The sequence below is a fragment of the Cebus imitator genome, unplaced genomic scaffold (assembly GCF_001604975.1).
Source record: "Cebus imitator isolate Cc_AM_T3 unplaced genomic scaffold, Cebus_imitator-1.0 Scaffold536, whole genome shotgun sequence".
NCBI lineage: Eukaryota > Metazoa > Chordata > Mammalia > Primates > Cebidae > Cebus > Cebus imitator.
In genome coordinates, this window is record NW_016107851.1 from 381,190 (window position 1) to 398,766 (window position 17,577).

The following is a 17,577-nucleotide window of genomic DNA, read 5'->3' on the forward strand; positions in this document are numbered from 1 at the left end:
AAGTGTTCCTATTTCTCCACATCCTCTCCAGCATCTGTTGTCTCCAGATTTTTTAATGATCGCCATTCTAACTGGCGTGAGATGGTATCTCAATGTTGTTTTGATTTGCATTTCTCTGATGACCACTGATGATGAGCATTTTTTCATATGTCTGTTGGCCTCATGTATGTCTTCTTTTGTAAAGTGTCTGTTCATATCCTTTGCCCACTTTTGAATGGGCTTGTTAGTTTTTTTCTTGAATTGTAGTTCCCATAATCCCCACATGTTATGGGAGGGACCCAGTGGGAGATAATTGAATCACGGCGGCAGTTTCCTTCATCCCGTTCTCGTGATAGTAAGTTAATTCTCACAAGATCTTATGGTTTTATAAGGAGCTTTCCCCCCGTTGCTTGGCACTTCTCCTGCCGCCATGTGAAGCAGGATGTATTTGGTTCCCCTTCTGGCATGATTGTAAGTTTCCTGAGGCCTCCCCATCGATGCTGAACTGTGAGTTAATTAAACCTCTTTCCTTTATAAATTACCCAGTCTCAGATGTGTTTTCATTAGCATCATGAGAACAGACTAATACACAGTTCAAAAAAGAAAATCAATGGAAACTATATCAGGTACAGGTATTGATTGACTTACGACCTATGCAACTTACAACCATTCAACTTTACGACCACAATTGCTAGCCACGACTGCTCCGTGTCTGGCAGCGCAAACGTTGCCCAGCTGGGTGTACGACAGTGCAGACCAGCTTCCGGCAGCACTACCATCACCGCGTGCATATAGCCTACTCAACTTACGACCAAATTGTGTTACGACCAGTCTGCCGGAACCAATCATGGTCGTAAGTCGAGCACTAGCTGTACTAGCTTGGAAAGAGCCCTCGGAGCATATTTGAGGACTGTGGTCTGACATGATGAACTTTTGCTTCTAGGTGCAGTCACGGATGGTGGGAAATAGGCTTGCCTGTATGTCTGTCAGGCTCAGAGGCTGGTGATCAGAGACATCAAGCCCCTGTGTAGCTATATATGTTTGGGTGAAGATACAAAAGTAACATCAGAATGATTCCTTACAAGAAAGATGCAAATCCTAGCGTAATCCTTCTGTGATCATCCATTTGAAAAATGACACTTTCTTACCGGAAACAACCCATTTCAGTAAAAGATCATGAGTACTCTTATTTCCATTGAGCTCTGCTCCTCTTACTTTGTGACAATACATTTTCAAATCACATTTTGGTTTCATTTTAGTTCAGAATCTTCATTCAATAATAAATTTGTAAGTGGTTACAATGGGTGGGGCTGCTAATTTTACAAAAATCACCCACCTTTTTTTCTTCAGAATGTACAAATTTGCTTTCTGTAACTAATCTCTAAAATAAAATATCCTGATGTAGTCTGTCTTTGTTTTTTTTTGTTTTAAGCAGAGTTTCACTCTGTTGTCCAGGCTGGAGTGCAGTGGTATGATCTCAGCTCACCACAGCCTCCATATCCTGGATTCAAGGGATTCTCATGCCTCAACCTCCCAAGCAGCTGGGATTACAGGTTTGTGCCACCGTGCCTGGCTGATTTTTGTATTTTTAGTAGAGACGGGTTTGCGCCATGTTGACCAGGCCAGTCTCAAACTCCTGGCATCAAGTGATCTGCCTGCCTTGGCCTTCCAAAGTGCTGGGATTACAGCTGTGAGCCACTGGGCCTGGGCTTTTGTAGCTTACTTATTTAAGAATCAGAAGAATTCATCCCACAAAGTCTTGGTTTATTTATGTCTTTCTTGAAATATGTTCTTTATACTTGCTCGTTTTCTCCTTATCTCAGAGACTGGCTCCTCCTCCATCTGATTTCCTAATTTCAAAGCCTACCTGCATTCTGCCCTAGGTCGTCTTCTTTACACTGTACACACATAGGTGATCTGATCAGTCCCTGGCTTTGGCCGTTATCTATGCACTGATGCTTTTTTAATTTATGTCTCCAACTACGATCTCTTTTCTGCCTCAGTTTTGTATGTCCAGCTGCTGGCTTAACAGATCCACAGGGATAGGTAATAGACACCTCAAACTTAACAATTAAAACAAAATATTTTATACCTCTTCCTCCCTCCACCAAACCCATAGTCTCTCAAAACTTCACCGTCTCAGTAAATTAATAGACAGCACCTAATTCACCAAGTGCTTTACTCTAAAACCTAGGTGTCATCCTTGATTCTGCCCCTCCTTGCCCCTGACTCACAATCCATCCATGTATCCAATTACTCTTAGAGCAAACAGTTCTCAAATCAAGCCATCTGACAATACCTCCATGACGGTAATCTTAACCCAAGCTGTCACCACCATCTTCTGGACCAGTGTGACGCCCTCATGCCTGCTGCAGCCCTCCTCTCTTTCCCTCCCCGCTCAGCGGGCAGTGATCCTTCTGAAGTGGAAGGCAGAGCATGTCACCTTCCACCCTGAAACCCCCTAGTCACTTCCTATCACCTTTCGTTTTAATTGTCAGAAAACATATATAACACAAAATTTGCCACTTCAGCCTTTCTTAAGTGTACGAGTCAGTGATATTAATAGCACTCATGATACCGTGCAGCCATCAGCACTAAGCTACCTCCATAACTCTTTCATCACCCCAGAGAGAAGGTCTACACACATTAAACAAAAACTCACTGTGCCTCCATTGCTCCAACCCTGGTAATTTATGAATTTGCCAATTCTAGGTATCTCTTGTAAGTGGAATCGGATTAATACTTGTCCTTTTGTGTCTGGCTTATTTCATTTAGCACAGTGTTTTCAAGATTCCTTCGTGTTGTGGTATATATCAAGTTTTCTTTGCCTTTAAACGCTGAATAATATTTCATTGTATGTCTATACCACATTTTGTTATCCACTCATCTGTTGATGGGCAACTGGGTTGTTTCCACCTTTTGGCTATTGTGAATAGTGCTGCTAGGAAGATATACAAGTATCTGATTCCTTACTTTCCATTCTTTGGGGTGTATACCCAGGAGTGAAATTGCTGGGCTGTGTGATAACTCTGTGTTTAATGTTTAGAGGACTGCCAAACTGTATCCCATAGCAGCTGCAGCATTTTACATTCTCATCAGTAATAATCACACATTCACACAGGTCCCAACTTTTCCACATCTCCACCAAAACTTGTTATTTTATATTTTTTAAATTATAACCATCCTAATGTGTATGAAGTGGTATCTCATTATGTCTGGATTTGTACTTCCCTAATTATTAATAATGGTAAGCATCTTTTCATGTGCTAATTGACCATTAGTAAATCTTTGGGTAAATGTCTATTCAAATCCTTTGTCCTTTTGAATTAGTAAATCCAACAAGCTGAATTAGGTTGTTTGGTTTTTGTTTTTGTTGAGTTGTAGGAGCTCTTGATATATTCTGGATATTAAATCCTTACGAGATGTACGAATTGTTAATATTTTCTTCTCCTCTGTGGACTGTCATTTCATGTCCTTGATGGTGCCCTTTAAAGCACAAAAGTTTTTAATTTTGATAAAGCCCAATGTATCTATTGTTTTATTCTGTTTTCTATGCTTTTGGTATACAGTTAAGAAACCATATCAAGCCCAAGGTCATGAAGACTTTCTTCTATGTCTTTAAAAAAAAAAAATTTTTTTTTTTTTTTTGAGATGGAGTCTCGCTCTGTCACCCAGGCTGGAGTGCAGTGGTGTGATCTTGTCTCACTGTAACCTTGAACTCCTGAGCTCAAATGATCCTCCTGTCTCAGCCTCCCAAGTATCTGGGACTGCAGGTGACACCATCGTGCCCAGTTACAATTTTTTTTTTTTCTTAATAGAGATGTGTTCTTGCCACATTTCCCAGGCTAGTCTCTAACCCAAGCAGCCCTTCTACCTCAGCCTCCCAAAGTGTTAGGATTACAGGTGTGAACCACCGTGCCCAGCCTCTTCTAAGAATTTTAGTTTCAGCTCTTAAATTTAGGTCTCTGATCCATTTTTAATCAACTTTTAAATATGGTATGAGATAGTCTCCAACTATCTTTTGCAGGTGGATATCCAGGTTTCTGAACAACATATTTTGAAGAGGCTTCTCTTTCCCCATTGAATGGTACTGACACTCATATAAAAAATCAGTTGACCATAAGCGCATGGGTTTATTTCAGGACTGTCAGTTCTGTTCCATTGGTCTATATATCTGTCATTATTCTAGTACCACCTTTTTTTTTTTTTTTTTAGCTTTTGTAGTAAGGTTTGAAATTGGGAAATGTGAGTGCTCCATGTTTGTTCTTTTTTGAGATTATTTTGACTATTTCAGGGTTCCTTGAAAGTCCATATGCATTTTAGGATAGGCGTTTTCACTTCTGTAAAAAATGCCATTGAATTTTGACGGGAATTGCATTGAACCTGCATATCACTTTGGGTAGTATTATCATCTTAACAATAGTAAGTTTTCCAGTGTATGGACATGAAAGGTACTTCCACATATTTTGATCTTCTTTAATTTCTTTCAACAGTGTTTTGTAGTTTTGAGTGTTTATGGCTAGTGTATAAAAATTCAGCTGGTTTTGGCATGTTGATTTTGTATCCTGCAATGTTACTGAATTCATTTATTAGTTCTAATGTTTTTTTCGTGGAATCCGTATAGTTTTCAACATGAAAGATAATGTCATCTACAAAAAGAGATAGCTTCTTCCTTCCCAATTTGGACGCTTTTATTTCTTTTTCTTGACTAATTTCTCGGGCTAGGACTTTCAGTACTATATTAAGTAGAATTGGTAAAAGTGGGTATCCTTGTCTTCTTGATCTTAGGGGAAAGTTAAGTGTTTAGTTCAGTCTTTCATCACTAAATATGATGTTAGCTGTGAGTTTTTCATGTATGACCTATATCAAGTTAAGGAAGTTTCCTAGTTCATTGAGTGTTTTTATCATGAGAGTGTTAAAGGCTTTATCAGCATAAATAATTTTGTCATGTATTTTTCCCCTTCATTTTATTATTGCTTGTTGTATTGATTGACTTTTGTATAATTAACCACCAATGCCTTCCTGGGGTAAATCCCACTTGGTTGTGGTGTATAATCTTTTAATATGCTGCTGAATTCAATTTGCTACTACTTTGTTGGTTATGTTTGCCTCTATATTTATAAGGGATCTTGATCTATAGTTTTTTCCCTCATAGTACCTTTGTCTGGCTTTGATATGCAGTCATGCTAGCCTTAGTAGAATAAGCTGATAAGTGTTCTCCTCTCTTCATTTTTGGGGAAGACTTTGAGGAGAATTAGTATTAATATTTCTTTAAATATTTGGTTGATTTCACCAGTAAAGCTGTTTTCTGGTTGTGGGATTTTCTTTTTCAGGAAGTATTTGATTACTGATTCAATCTGTTCAGTTATATAGATTTATTCAGATTTTCTGTTTCTTCTGTGTCCATTTTGTTAGTTTATGTGTTTCAAGGAATTTGTCCATTTTATCTAATTTATTCAATTCGTTGGCATATGGTTGGTTTTAGTACTTTCTTATAATCCTTTTTATTTCTGTAAAGACCTTAGTAATATTCTGTCTTTCATTTCTGAATTTAGTAATTTGACTATTCTCTCTTATTTTCTTAGTCTAAAGTTTTGTTGATTTTATTGGTCTTTTCAAAAAGCCAACTTTTGGTTTTATTCATTCCATTATTTTTCTATTCTCTGTTTCATTGATCTCTGTCCTAGTCCGTCTTATTTCCTTTCATTTGCTAGCTTTTGGCTTAGTTTGCTTTTTTTCCATAATGTTTTAAAGTAGAAGATAAAGTTACTGACTTTAGATATTTCTTCTTTTTTAATGTAGGAATTTATTCATATAAATTTCCCTCCGAGCGCTGCTTTTGCTGTATCCTGTCAGTTTTGGTATGCTGTGTGTTTACTTTTATTCACCTCAAAGTATTTTCTAATTTTCTTTGTCATTTCTTCTTTGACCCATTGATTATGTAAGAGTATGTTGTTGAATTTTCATATATTTGTGAATTTTCCAGTTTTCTTTCTCTTATTGATTTCTAATTGTATTCCGTTATGATTGGAAAAGCTACTTTGTGTGATATCAGTCTTTTTAAACTTACGGACACTTGTTTTGTGACTTAACAGGTGGTCTATCCTGGAGAAGGTTCCATGTGCAGGTGAGGAGAAGGTGTATTCTGATGTCGTTGAATACCTCCTGTCATTCTTAGAATAGAATCCAAACTTCTCACTGTAGCTGTATATCCCTACAGGAATTGACCCCAGCCAACTCTTCCAGCATAAAATCCCTCCATTCTTCCCCTAGCTCTTGCTTAGGAAGTATTTTTGACTGACATTAATTAACATAAGCTTTAGTGTAATGGCAATAATGTATCTTTTGGTAGCATGTGAGACAAGTACAATGTATTTTTGTGGAATGTTTTTAAATATGTGGAATAATCTTGTGCATGAGTGTGCATAGCAGCACTAGTCACAAGAGCCAAAGCTGAGAAAACCCAAATGCCCATCATTTGATAAATGGGTAAACAAAATGTGGTGTATCTATACAATGGAATATTATTCAGTCATTAAAAAATGAGGCTCTGATACAAGCTACACCATGGAGGAACCTTTAAAACATTATACTAAGTGAAAGAAGCCAGACATAACAGGCTGTATAATAATGTATATCCATTTATATGGCATATGCTGAATAGGCAAATCCATAGAGACGTGAAACTGATCAGGGCTTGCCAGGGGCTGGAGGGATGGGGGAGGGGAGTGAACACTTAATGGGTAGGGGGTTTCCTTTTGGGGACATAAGAATGTTCTGGAATTAGTGGTGATGGTTGCATAACATTGTGAATGTTTCCGTTTCTTAATAGTAAATCTTATATATATTTTACTATAATTTAAAAATCAGTTCAATTTTAAAAATGTAGATAGGAATGTAAGTGGAAGAGCAAACAGAAAAAGCTTGTTTTTGAAACAATATTTCTTTTGGTTATTGAAAAAGAAACATAGACTAAGACTAAAGTCTAAAATTTAAAATACATAAATGATGAAGGCTTATTCTTTCACATTTATCCAGTGTCCGAGTGCTTGGTATAAAGTAGATTTTACAAATTCAACTATTTTGTTTATTGGCAGACTCTATTGTGGTACATCTGGAATTCATATGTTAAGTGTTACATAGATATTTTTGCTTAACCAGTTTCGATTAACAAGATAAAGCTTACACTCCAGAACTGTGTGCTTGTCTCAGTTAAAATTGCAAAGAGCTCTGTGTTAATAATTTTTAAAATGAAAGAACGTGACTAGAAATAGATTCATCATCAGGTTTTAATTTCATTAAACTTTGATTTGATTTGGGATTTTGGTGGGGGTGCTGGTAGAAGAGCACAGAAAGCAGTGGATTGAATTGTAGTTTACTTGAAGCAAATATGAAAGTCAAAGATAAAAGATTTCAGTGAAAAATATTTTTAAGTGCCTCACTTGTATGCTTATATTCCAGTATTTATTGCTCATTGAATTGCATGTGTCAAAATATAGTCACCAGTAAGTAAAAATGCTTGCATTTCCAATTATGTTGGAGTTGCCAGAGTGATAAGTTACACAGCAGGAAACCAGATGTGTTATTTTCATGGGCTAAACTCTCTAATGAAAACACAAGACATTAATGAAATCTCAAAGGTGGAAGTCCAGACAGAAAGCATAATTAGTTCATTTACAACTTGATCTTCCCTACTACGTTTATTTAATACTCATCTAATGATACCACATAGACCTTTAAAATAATGCTTAAAAATAAAGTTTAAAAGCCATATGTTGTTTTTTACTCTAATAAAATTCCATGGCCTCCTTAGTCTTGGGTTTAGATAAAACAGGTTGGATTTGGAAAGCGATGCTTGTGTTTTAAATTAGGTCAAGCTATGTTTTATGTGTTAGCTGATTCACTAGAATATATGGGTCTACACAGAATCTGAACCAGTAATCCTTCACACTGAAGTCTATTTTTTGACTTTAAATGGTTGGAAAGAACATAGCATGCTTAGAAAAAAAGAGCGTTAAGTTTTAAGGGTGAAACAAACCTGAGCTCAGATCTAGATCCAGCCACCTAATTGTTGTTTGGCACGAAAAAGCATTTACAGATACATACCAGCTTCTCCATCCATGAGATCCTTACTGTACAGGGTTATTACCACGTCCAGAAAGTGGATACGCAGGGAGAAGCCCTGTGTGGTTATATGGTAGCTGCGATGGTGTTGACGATAATTCGGATAACTTTCAACGAAAGACAAATATGGGCTCCTGTGGTTAACTGCTCTCTAAGCACTCACTGTTTTCTCCATACCTCTGTCTGGTGTTCGAGGGGAGTAAGTAAAAATGTCAGATGAATATGCCTAATTTGGTAAAATGATGTGAATGCTTAATTGTCCCCATTATCGAGTTCACCTGATACTTTCTGAAACTGGTACCAAAGCACTTGTGTTGGAAGAAGCGGTTCACCTTCTGAAGCTCCTCCCCTTTTCTTCTTTGGGCATTCATTATAAATCAGTCATCGTTTTATCTAGATTGTTAACTAAGATTACATCTGGCATATAATAAGATCTTTCTGTGATGACTCCATGGAATGCTACTTACAATAGACTAGAGAAGGCTAAGTTCATGTTTGATATTCATTCCAAGGATGTGGTCAGTGATCTCCATGGATTGTCATTGATACATCTGAGCAGCCCTTGCTCTTTCACGCACCGCCTGATTAACTGCATAAAGTGAGCGCATGCAAACAAAGCTGTTCTTTGCTCCAGCTGCTCCCATCTGCATTGTCATTGGCTACATAGCCCAAGGTGGAAGGTTATTAGACAGCCAGCGAACACATCGTTGGCATAATCTCATCTTATTGATTGGACAAGTCCCTATTAAGTCACCTTTCTGGAATACTTGGGGTTTTTCATTTTCTTTCATAGACATTCATTCATTCCCTCACTTAACACATATTTATCATGCACCAGCTAAGTGCCAGGAACCCTTAATAGATGTTAAAAATACAAGCAAAACTCCCTGGCCTTTTAGTGGGAGATGTAATTGGTTAAGATAAAGGCAAAGCTGCTGTAACAAAGAGACCCAGAAATATCATGGCCTAAGTAAGATAGAAGTTTGTCTCTCTGTTGTTTAGCAATTCAGCCTGGGAAAGCAGCTCTGCATCAGGATGTCTCAGAGCCCAGCTTCCTGCCCCGTGTGCTGGGCCAGCCTTGGACATCTGCTTCCCACAGAGGATCAAGGCTTGGCTGCTGCATTCACCTCCCAGCTCACAGTGTGGGGGGGGCAAATCTAGGTCAAACAATGGCTCCCTAAATGGAGCTGACCCACACATAACCCACACCGCTTCTGCACACTTTCCTCCCCATTGACTCTAAACTGGACATGGTCAGGCTCAGCTGCAGAGTGTGACTTCTTGCTGAATCTAGCTTAACCACAAGCATGGTGGGTGTGTTTGAGAAGCGGGGGGGCTCTCCAACTCCTACCTTGGGAGAGAATGACAATGAATGAAACAAGTAAAGTATACAAAATGTCAGATGATAGTCAGTGCTGTGAAGGAAGAGAAAGCAGGGCAGCGGGTAGGAAGTGCTAAGGAGAGACTGCAATTTTAAATAGTTTGGTGGGAAGCCTCACTGAGGCAGTCACATTTGCGGAGGGACTCCAGCAGCTGAGGGGCAGCCCTCGCGGTGGCAGTCTATGGGAGCATTGCAGACAGAAGCACTGACAGGTGAGGAAGATCTGTGAGGGGGCAGGGAGTTTGTTGCAGGATTTGATTGTACTGTGGGGCACGTGCTTTGGACATGGTGAGTTGAGATGTATCTTCATCCACGCGGAGGTACCCAGTAGGCTGTGGGATATGTGACTCTGGAGTTCAGGAGAGCAGATCAGACTGGAAGGAAAATTTCACAGTAGTGAAATACAGCATCCTACTTCATCTTTCATGTAAATGTCATGCTCATTTCTGCAGGGAAAACACAGCCAGGCCACAGTGACCATGTAACTTGCTAGACAGCAGATCTGTCGGACTGTGCCTGGCAGCTGGTTCCGAAGGAGGTCACCTGCTCTAATAGAATGTTCAGGCCCTTCCACCTCAGTGGGTCTAGGTGTCTGCATGAGGAGCCTGTCCAGGGAGGAAACTGAGATTAAGAGTCGTGAAAAAAGTCTTGCTTGTGGCCAGGGTAGAAAGCGGCAAGAGCCAGGTTTTGGACACTGGTTCTCTTCCTCCCAAGCGGCACCGCCTGAACGGGGCCCTTTGTTAGGAAAATTCTCCAGGAAGAAGGATGTTTTGTTGAGCAGGTTTTTAAACATTGCATAGTAGGAAGTTGGAGGGGTTAAGCAAGTAGGGAGTAGCAGTAGAAGGCAGAGGAGGGAGCCTGGCAAGCCCAGGCGGAAGCCAGCTGTGACTGCCTCTATGTGTCCTTTCCCATTCCCTCCCTCCACAGGTCCTTTCCAGACACAGTCACCTCCACAGAACACCCCCCTCCCTGCCTCAGGACATCCCGTCATTGCTTAGCATGCTCACTGCCCCCACGTCTGATCAACAATGGCCCCTAATGCAGACACTGAGACCACGGTAAGGCAGAGGACCCGGAACATCTCTGCGGGCAGGTGAACTCCTGCAGAACCAGCTGTCATGCACACTCAGGCAGCTCTGCTGTCTGGAAAGCCCTGTGACTGCTCCGTGACCTGGTTCAGTTCTCCCCACAGAAATGAGCATGGCCCTTACATAAACAAACATGAGCTATACTTTGGTTATCATTACCCGACAGAATGTTTCGATCTCAGAAGCTACCTGCATCTGTTGGGCAGTGCGGTTTACTGGAGGGGCCCAGAAGGCCCGATTCCAGTTTTCAGGCTGCCTCTGCTTCGCTGGGAAACCTTGAGCATGTGATTCAAGGTCTTGATTTTCTTGGGTATCAAACGAAGCTCACCAATGAACATCTACCACTTCTTAGTGAGGAGGGTGAGTCACTGAAGCTATGTGAGAAGCAGTGTCTAAAGAAGCTAGCATGAACATTTTAGCCACCTCTGTGGCTTGCAAATGGGTCCCTCATTTGCAGCATCTGAGAAGCTGCTCTTGCCTTTGTCCTGTGAGACAAATCTCTCCAATGCATGTGTTTCAAGGCTTTCCAGCTATGCTTGAAGCTCTTTAGGGGATGAAATGTGGGGAGAGGATGTGGATTTCTGTACCTCAGTTTACCCCAAAGAGGTTCAGATGGGACTTTATAAAAACACTTGCCAGACTGTGCTGGAGACCTCCATTTCCTTTTCTTCTATTCAGATTTTCATCCAACTTATTTAATGCCTTGTAGGATGTCATACTCATAACAGACACTCAGGACATAATTATTAAGTTGTGTTGAACTCCTAAGGAGATGCATAATATAAAACTGAACCCATGTAATATATGTAATGTAGGTAAAATTTAAGCTGAAAGAAAACAATCCTTGCTCTGAAGTAAATTGCTAAAGTGTACTGCCAAGATTATGGTGGAATTTAATAACTTAATTGGTTAGAGTAAGAAATACTTTGTATTCCGAAAAAGTTAAAAACTTTCCAAGGCGTGTGTTTATTCCTATTTCCACTTATTCAGAAGTACTGTCAGAATCCTAAAAAGATATGGGCAGAATTCCTGGCAGGCATTCATTGTGCTTAGTGAACTAGGACGGGGCATTAGTCAAGGCATGTGAGTGGAAAGAATCTTTCATCTCAGTATCATTGCCACAGGTTAGCAAAACAATACCTTTTCCTCTAGAGTAGAAGGGTTTTTTCCTTATGAATTATCACAACATCTCAACAAAAACTTTACAGAGTGGAAGCCACTTTATATAGCTAGTATAAATCTGCCCCCCTTGGCACCTTATTTTTGGTTTTGGTTTTTGTTTTTCGCTGCTCAAGTCAAAAAGAATTATAAGAAAATAGATTTTTACTTGAAACAAAAAAGTTACTTTCTAGAACTGTTCTAAAATCAAATGATACTCAGTCCAATCTCCCATTTTTGTCTTCATGGCTATATGCGACAAAGCTAAAAATGATGAACCCCTTTCCTAGAAAAAAAAAAATTTGCTCTAAGTGTTGTCATAAACTCGACATATAAACAAGAATCAAGAATGTAGTTTCTGGACCCCTGCTTCCCATGAGGACTCTCTGAGGGTGTCTGAATCCATAAGATGCCTATTGTTATATAGGTGTCAAAAATCAAGAGGTAAAACTTGTTTTTCTTGTTCATCTTTAGATGCTACTGCCTCGGGAAATGTGTAGAGAAAGGGCACATTGGATGTACTTTTCCTTTGAAACTGATATTACTGTGGCAACCAGATATCGCTGACATTATAGCATTGCGCCTTATAGTATTAGATACATGTTAACAAGACATGTTTAGAGAATATAAATCCTGAGTTACAAACTACCAAATTAAGAAGAAAATCTTCACTCCGGGGACATTTTAACCTATCTGTAAGTTAGAGACAGTTCTTTTATATTAAGGAAAATAAGTTACTGAATATATTTTAGAAGGGTTTTAAACAATAAGAACTTAAAGGACTCTAATTATGATACTACCTTAACCTGAAATTTCTATTCTCACCAGGATTTTTCTGAACATCCAGTGCTATGTCAATTGATGAGCTCAATAGTTACAGCAGTTGAGAACTTGGAAGTCCTCCCCCACTCAAATCGTGTATTAAATTTCATTTTTATGACAGCTCTCGCTAAAACTCCATATTGTGTAGGCCTGGGTTATTTGACCAAAAATTTAAGCTAAGGAGATTCCCTGAAGTGAGTGCCTTCCTCACCAGTGTAAATGGCAGTCTCCCACAGCTTCACCATTTGGTCCAGATAGATAATGCTTTCATTTCCAAGTCACTTCCCCTCCTCTGTAGCTGCTATTTCAACTTGCGTGGGATGCAAGTTCCTCTCCAGTTACGCATTTTCAGTGTTTGCACAGCTGTGCTTGTGCTCTTAGGTCCTTTTGTGACTCTGTCCACTGATAGAGGCTGTTTCAGATTAGATTTAATCTCTATCAGGTCAGGGGTGTCGTTTAACTTGCTGTAAAACAAACATATAGTGTGTGCTGTTTGCTTATTATAGTGTTCTATAGAGTTAGAGGTGATCAAATCTATCTTGTGAATGTTAAACATGTTTACAAATAAATGTCCTTTAAAATGCATGATTGGATTATGAGTCTTATTCATCTAAACCCAAAACATATGATGTGTGTACCTTCCCAGGTGGTAATAAGAGACCGTCATATGTGTGGCCTAGAATCACTGAGACTGGAAATACCAAGACTCATGCTCCAAGATGACAGTTCGTGCTATCCTGCTTTTATGATTCAGTAATATTAACCCAGGTGTTTCTCTCTGGCTCCAGCCTCAAGTGTCATACAATCTTATTGGAAGTGAGGAGTTTGTAGCCAGGAAGTAGGAGAAAGGGACCAGATGACAAATCGGCTTGTGTTTGGGTGCCAACTTGTACAAATGACCTTCAGTCTCTAGAGTTGCCGTGTCCATTACATAGCCATTAGCCATGTGTGGCTACTGAGCATTGGAAGTGTAGTTAGTCTAAGTTGAGATGAGCTGTGTCTGTAAAACCATACCGGATTTTGAAATTTTAATACAAAATAGAGAATGCAAAATATCTTATTAATAATTTTTATATTGAATACATATTGAAATGCAATATTTAAGAGATATTGGCTAAGTAACATAGACTATAGTTAATTTTACCTGTTTCTTCTTTTTTTTTTTTTCTTGAGACAGGGTCTCTCTCTGTCGCCCTCTCTCTGCTACTCTTTAAATTTGGTTTCTAGACAACCTGAAATGACATGTGAAGCACACATTATACCTCTATCTAGAGTAACCCTCAGTCAAGGGACGTCTCCCGTGGTGAGCGGCGCTTGCCAAGGAAGCAGAGTGAGGGCCTCTCAGCTCACTCAGGGCGTCTGCTTGGGAAAGAGAAAGTGTAACTGCCCCTCTGTGTAGATTTCATGCCCCTTTTAAATCTATTTCTTTCAGATTATTTTGGGTTAGTTAAATAGGATATGCTGTTTAACTGCACTGGATATAGATCTCTGATTTAAATGAGTTTGTTTATTCTGGTGCCCTCAGGATAATTAAAATGCTAATTATTATCATCATCATTACAGTGGCTAATGATTCTACAGCACAGCCAGTCCTACACACTTTACATGACTCATGAGTCAGTAGCTATTATTACTTCCATTTGAACAGATGGCAACTTGAGACTCGAGTCAGTGTCTCAAGGTCACACAACAAAGGTAGAGGTTCACCCAGGCCAGGGGGGGCAGAATCTGCCCAGAACCACAAAGCAGTACTGCCTCTAAAATAACATCTATTCCTTGACTCTCTTAGCACATGAGTATGCCTGCCTCCAAAACTTAGATGTTTTCTCCAAAACTTAGATGCTTTCCAGTAGGTTAACAGATAAGCCGTTCAGAGATGTTTACTGTCTCAAAAATTGAGGTCTACTATAAGCTTCTGGGTGATCCAATTCCTTGTTTTCTCCTAAAGTTGCCCAAAAAAGTGTACATGCATTCAGTCTGCTTTAAAATGTGGTGTAATTCCAATTAAATAAGAAACATTAGTTCCCTGCCACATGCCAAGTACTGGGCAGCCAGAGATAAAGATGACAGACTCTCGGCTCACAAAGAATTCTGCTCTGGTGGAGCTGAAGGCAGATTCTAGCAACACAATGTGTTGGGGGGGGGTGTGTCTGTAGTGCTGTGGGAACAGAGGAGAGGGACACCCAGCACATTGTGGGGTGCCAAGTAAAGGTAGTAGGATATGCTGTTTTACTGCACTGGATATAGACCTCTGATGTAAATGAGTTTGTTTATTCTGGTGCCCTCAGGATAATTAAAATGCTAATTATTATCATTACAGTGGCTAATGATTCTACAGCACAGCCAGTCTTACACACTTTACATAACTCATGAGTCAGTCATTATTACTTCCATTTGAACAGATGGCAACTTGAGACTCGAGTCAGCGTGTCAAGGTCACACAGGTAGAGGTTAAAGACATCTTCTGGGTGGAGGGAATGCTTGAGCCATCTTTAAATGTCTTGTGTCGGTTTTCTCACAGTGTGGGAAGGCCACTGGTAAAGGTACCCACCAGCTGCACCATAAGCACTGCAGCTCCAGTTGTTCAAGCACACTGACCCCATTCCTGTGGTTTCAGGTGCCAGCAAGGTCAACCTGGTGAAGATCGCATCCACGGCCTCCAGCCCACGGGACACGGCACTGGCTGCTGTCATTTGCAGTGCTCTGGCCACCGTCCTACTGGCCCTGCTCATCCTCTGTGTCATCTATTGTAAGAGACAGTTTATGGAGAAGAAACCCAGCTGTAAGTTTTGAGCTCATTCCATTTCTTAGCATTTGGGGGAAGGACATTTATGACATTGTTGCGCAAGTGTTTCACAAGAGACTTGGCTGAGACCAGCACCAACAAGCAGTGAAAGAACACAGGGCACAGGAAACACAGGTGATCCCTGAACAGCAGAGGGCTAAGGCAGCAGGTGAAAATCTGCACGTCAATGTTGACCCCCCGCAAAAGATCTTGTATGTTATTTTTCTTTTCCCAAGACTTAAGTCTTGCTCTGTCACCCAGAATGGAGTGCAATGGTATAATCTCAGCTCACAGCAACCTCTGCCTCCTGGGTTGATTCTCCTGCCTCGGCCTCCTGAGTAGCTGAGACTACAAGCGCCCACCACCACGCCTGGCTAATTTTTGTATTTTTAGTAGAGACGGGGTTTCACCATGTTGGCCAGGCTGGTCTCGAACTCCTGGCCTCAAGTCATCTGCCTGCCTCGGCCTCCCAAAGTGCTGGGATTACAGGTGTGAGCCACTGCACCTGGCCTGTTGTATGTATTATACCTTGTATTCTTACATTAAAGTAAGCTAGAGAAAGGAAATGTTATTAAGAGAATCATAAGGGAGAAGAAATAGATTTACTTTTCATTAAGTGGAAGTAGGTCATTGTAAAGGCTGTCATCCTCATCGTCTTCAGGTTGAGTGGGCTGAGGAGGAGGAGAGGGTTGGCCTTGCTGTCTCGGGGTGGCAGAGGCTGAAGAAAATCTGTGTGTAAGTGACCTGTGCAGTTTAAATCCACACTGCTCAAGGGTCATCTGTAGACCTCACTACAGATGGCACAGCAAGTGGCACAGCTTTGTAAGGAGACTGACAAGGCTGTGATGTCCCTGTGCCAAGAGGCAAAAGTAAAAATCATTCTCAGTATTGGCAACATTAGTAACTTACATTTTGAAGTTTCTTAACAAATTATTTCATGTTTGTGCCTCCATGTAAGAAGAAGTCATCAGACATTGGAAGGATAGCTGGCTTATTCTTTAAAAATATGAAAGCTGGAATGGCACAGATCTGCATTGGATGTTCACGGGACTCTCCTAGAGAGAAGACTGTGTTCCCTGACAGAGTTCTCACCCCTCATTTAGGGTCTCTGCGATCGCAGGACATTCAGTACAACGGTTCTGAGCTGTCGTGTTTTGACAGACCTCAGCTCCACGAATACGCCCACAGAGCGTGCTGCCAGTGCCACCAGAACTCAGCACAGACCTGCGGTAAGTTCAACAGGGAAGGGTCCTCAGGAGGAATGGAGGCAACCACAGAACTGGAAGCAGCAAGAATGGGTCCTGGTTTATTCACCTCACAGCGAGGTGGCTGTGTTGAGTCTTCTAGTTAAAACTAAGCTTGATAAATTATTCTCCACCGCCTCCCATTGGTTTGGATGTTTTGAGTCTCTTAAGTATTAAAAAGGAAAGAAGCATCCCGTTAAAATTCTAGAATTTTTCAGCAACTTCTGGGGCATGTTTGTATTCTTTGTTTTGAGTCAGTTTAATTAAAATCGCGGTAACCTTTTGTAGAGTAGGAGTTTGTATCCTTTATGGATACAAATGCTAATATGCCTATTTTTAGAATTTCTTAAAGAAGGGAGAGCTGAGAAGTCCATTTTAAGGTTTTATACAATCATCATTGCCTCTTAGACTACTGACAGAATGATAGTTTAAGAAAGTAATTCAAAGGGAAACTCATCTCTAACTTGAGCAAATAGGGGTAATACCAACTTTTTAACTTTTATTTTAGGTTCGGTGGTACATATGCAGGTTTTATATAGGTAAACTCGTGTTACATGTTTATTTTACAGATTATTTCATCACCCAGGTATTAAGCCTATTACCCAATAGTTACTCTACCCTCCACTAGACCCCTAGTGTGTATTGTTCCCTTCTTTGTGTTTATGTGTTTTCATCTTTTAGCTCCCACTTATAAAAGTAAGAACATGTGGTGTTTGGTTTTGTGTTTCTGCATTAGTTTACTGAGGATAACGGTCTCTAGCTCCATCCATGTTCCCACAAAAGACATGATCTCATTCCTTTTTATGGCTGCATAGTATTCCATGGTGTATATGTACCACATTTTCTTTATCCAGTCTGTAATTGATGGACATTTAGGTTGATTTCATGTCTTTGCTATTGTGAATAGTGCTGCAGTGAACATTCACGTGCATGTGTCTTTAAGGTAGAATGATTTATATTCCTCTGGGTATATACCCAGTAATGGGATTTCTAGGT

At 40.2% G+C, this 17,577-nt stretch overlaps 1 protein-coding gene across 5 annotated transcripts in view; it reads left to right on the forward strand.

Moving 5' to 3' along the window:
* TNFRSF19 (TNF receptor superfamily member 19) overlaps window positions 1-17,577 on the forward strand; it is a 109,484-nt gene that overhangs the window by 79,092 nt on the left and 12,815 nt on the right. For all 5 annotated transcript variants that reach the window (XM_037733524.1, XM_017514731.2, XM_037733526.1 and 2 more), the window contains exons 6-7: window positions 15,170-15,334; window positions 16,441-16,566. In XM_037733524.1, coding sequence (XP_037589452.1) covers window positions 15,170-15,334; window positions 16,441-16,566 — 291 coding nt within the window. The remainder of the gene's footprint in view (window positions 1-15,169; window positions 15,335-16,440; window positions 16,567-17,577) is intronic.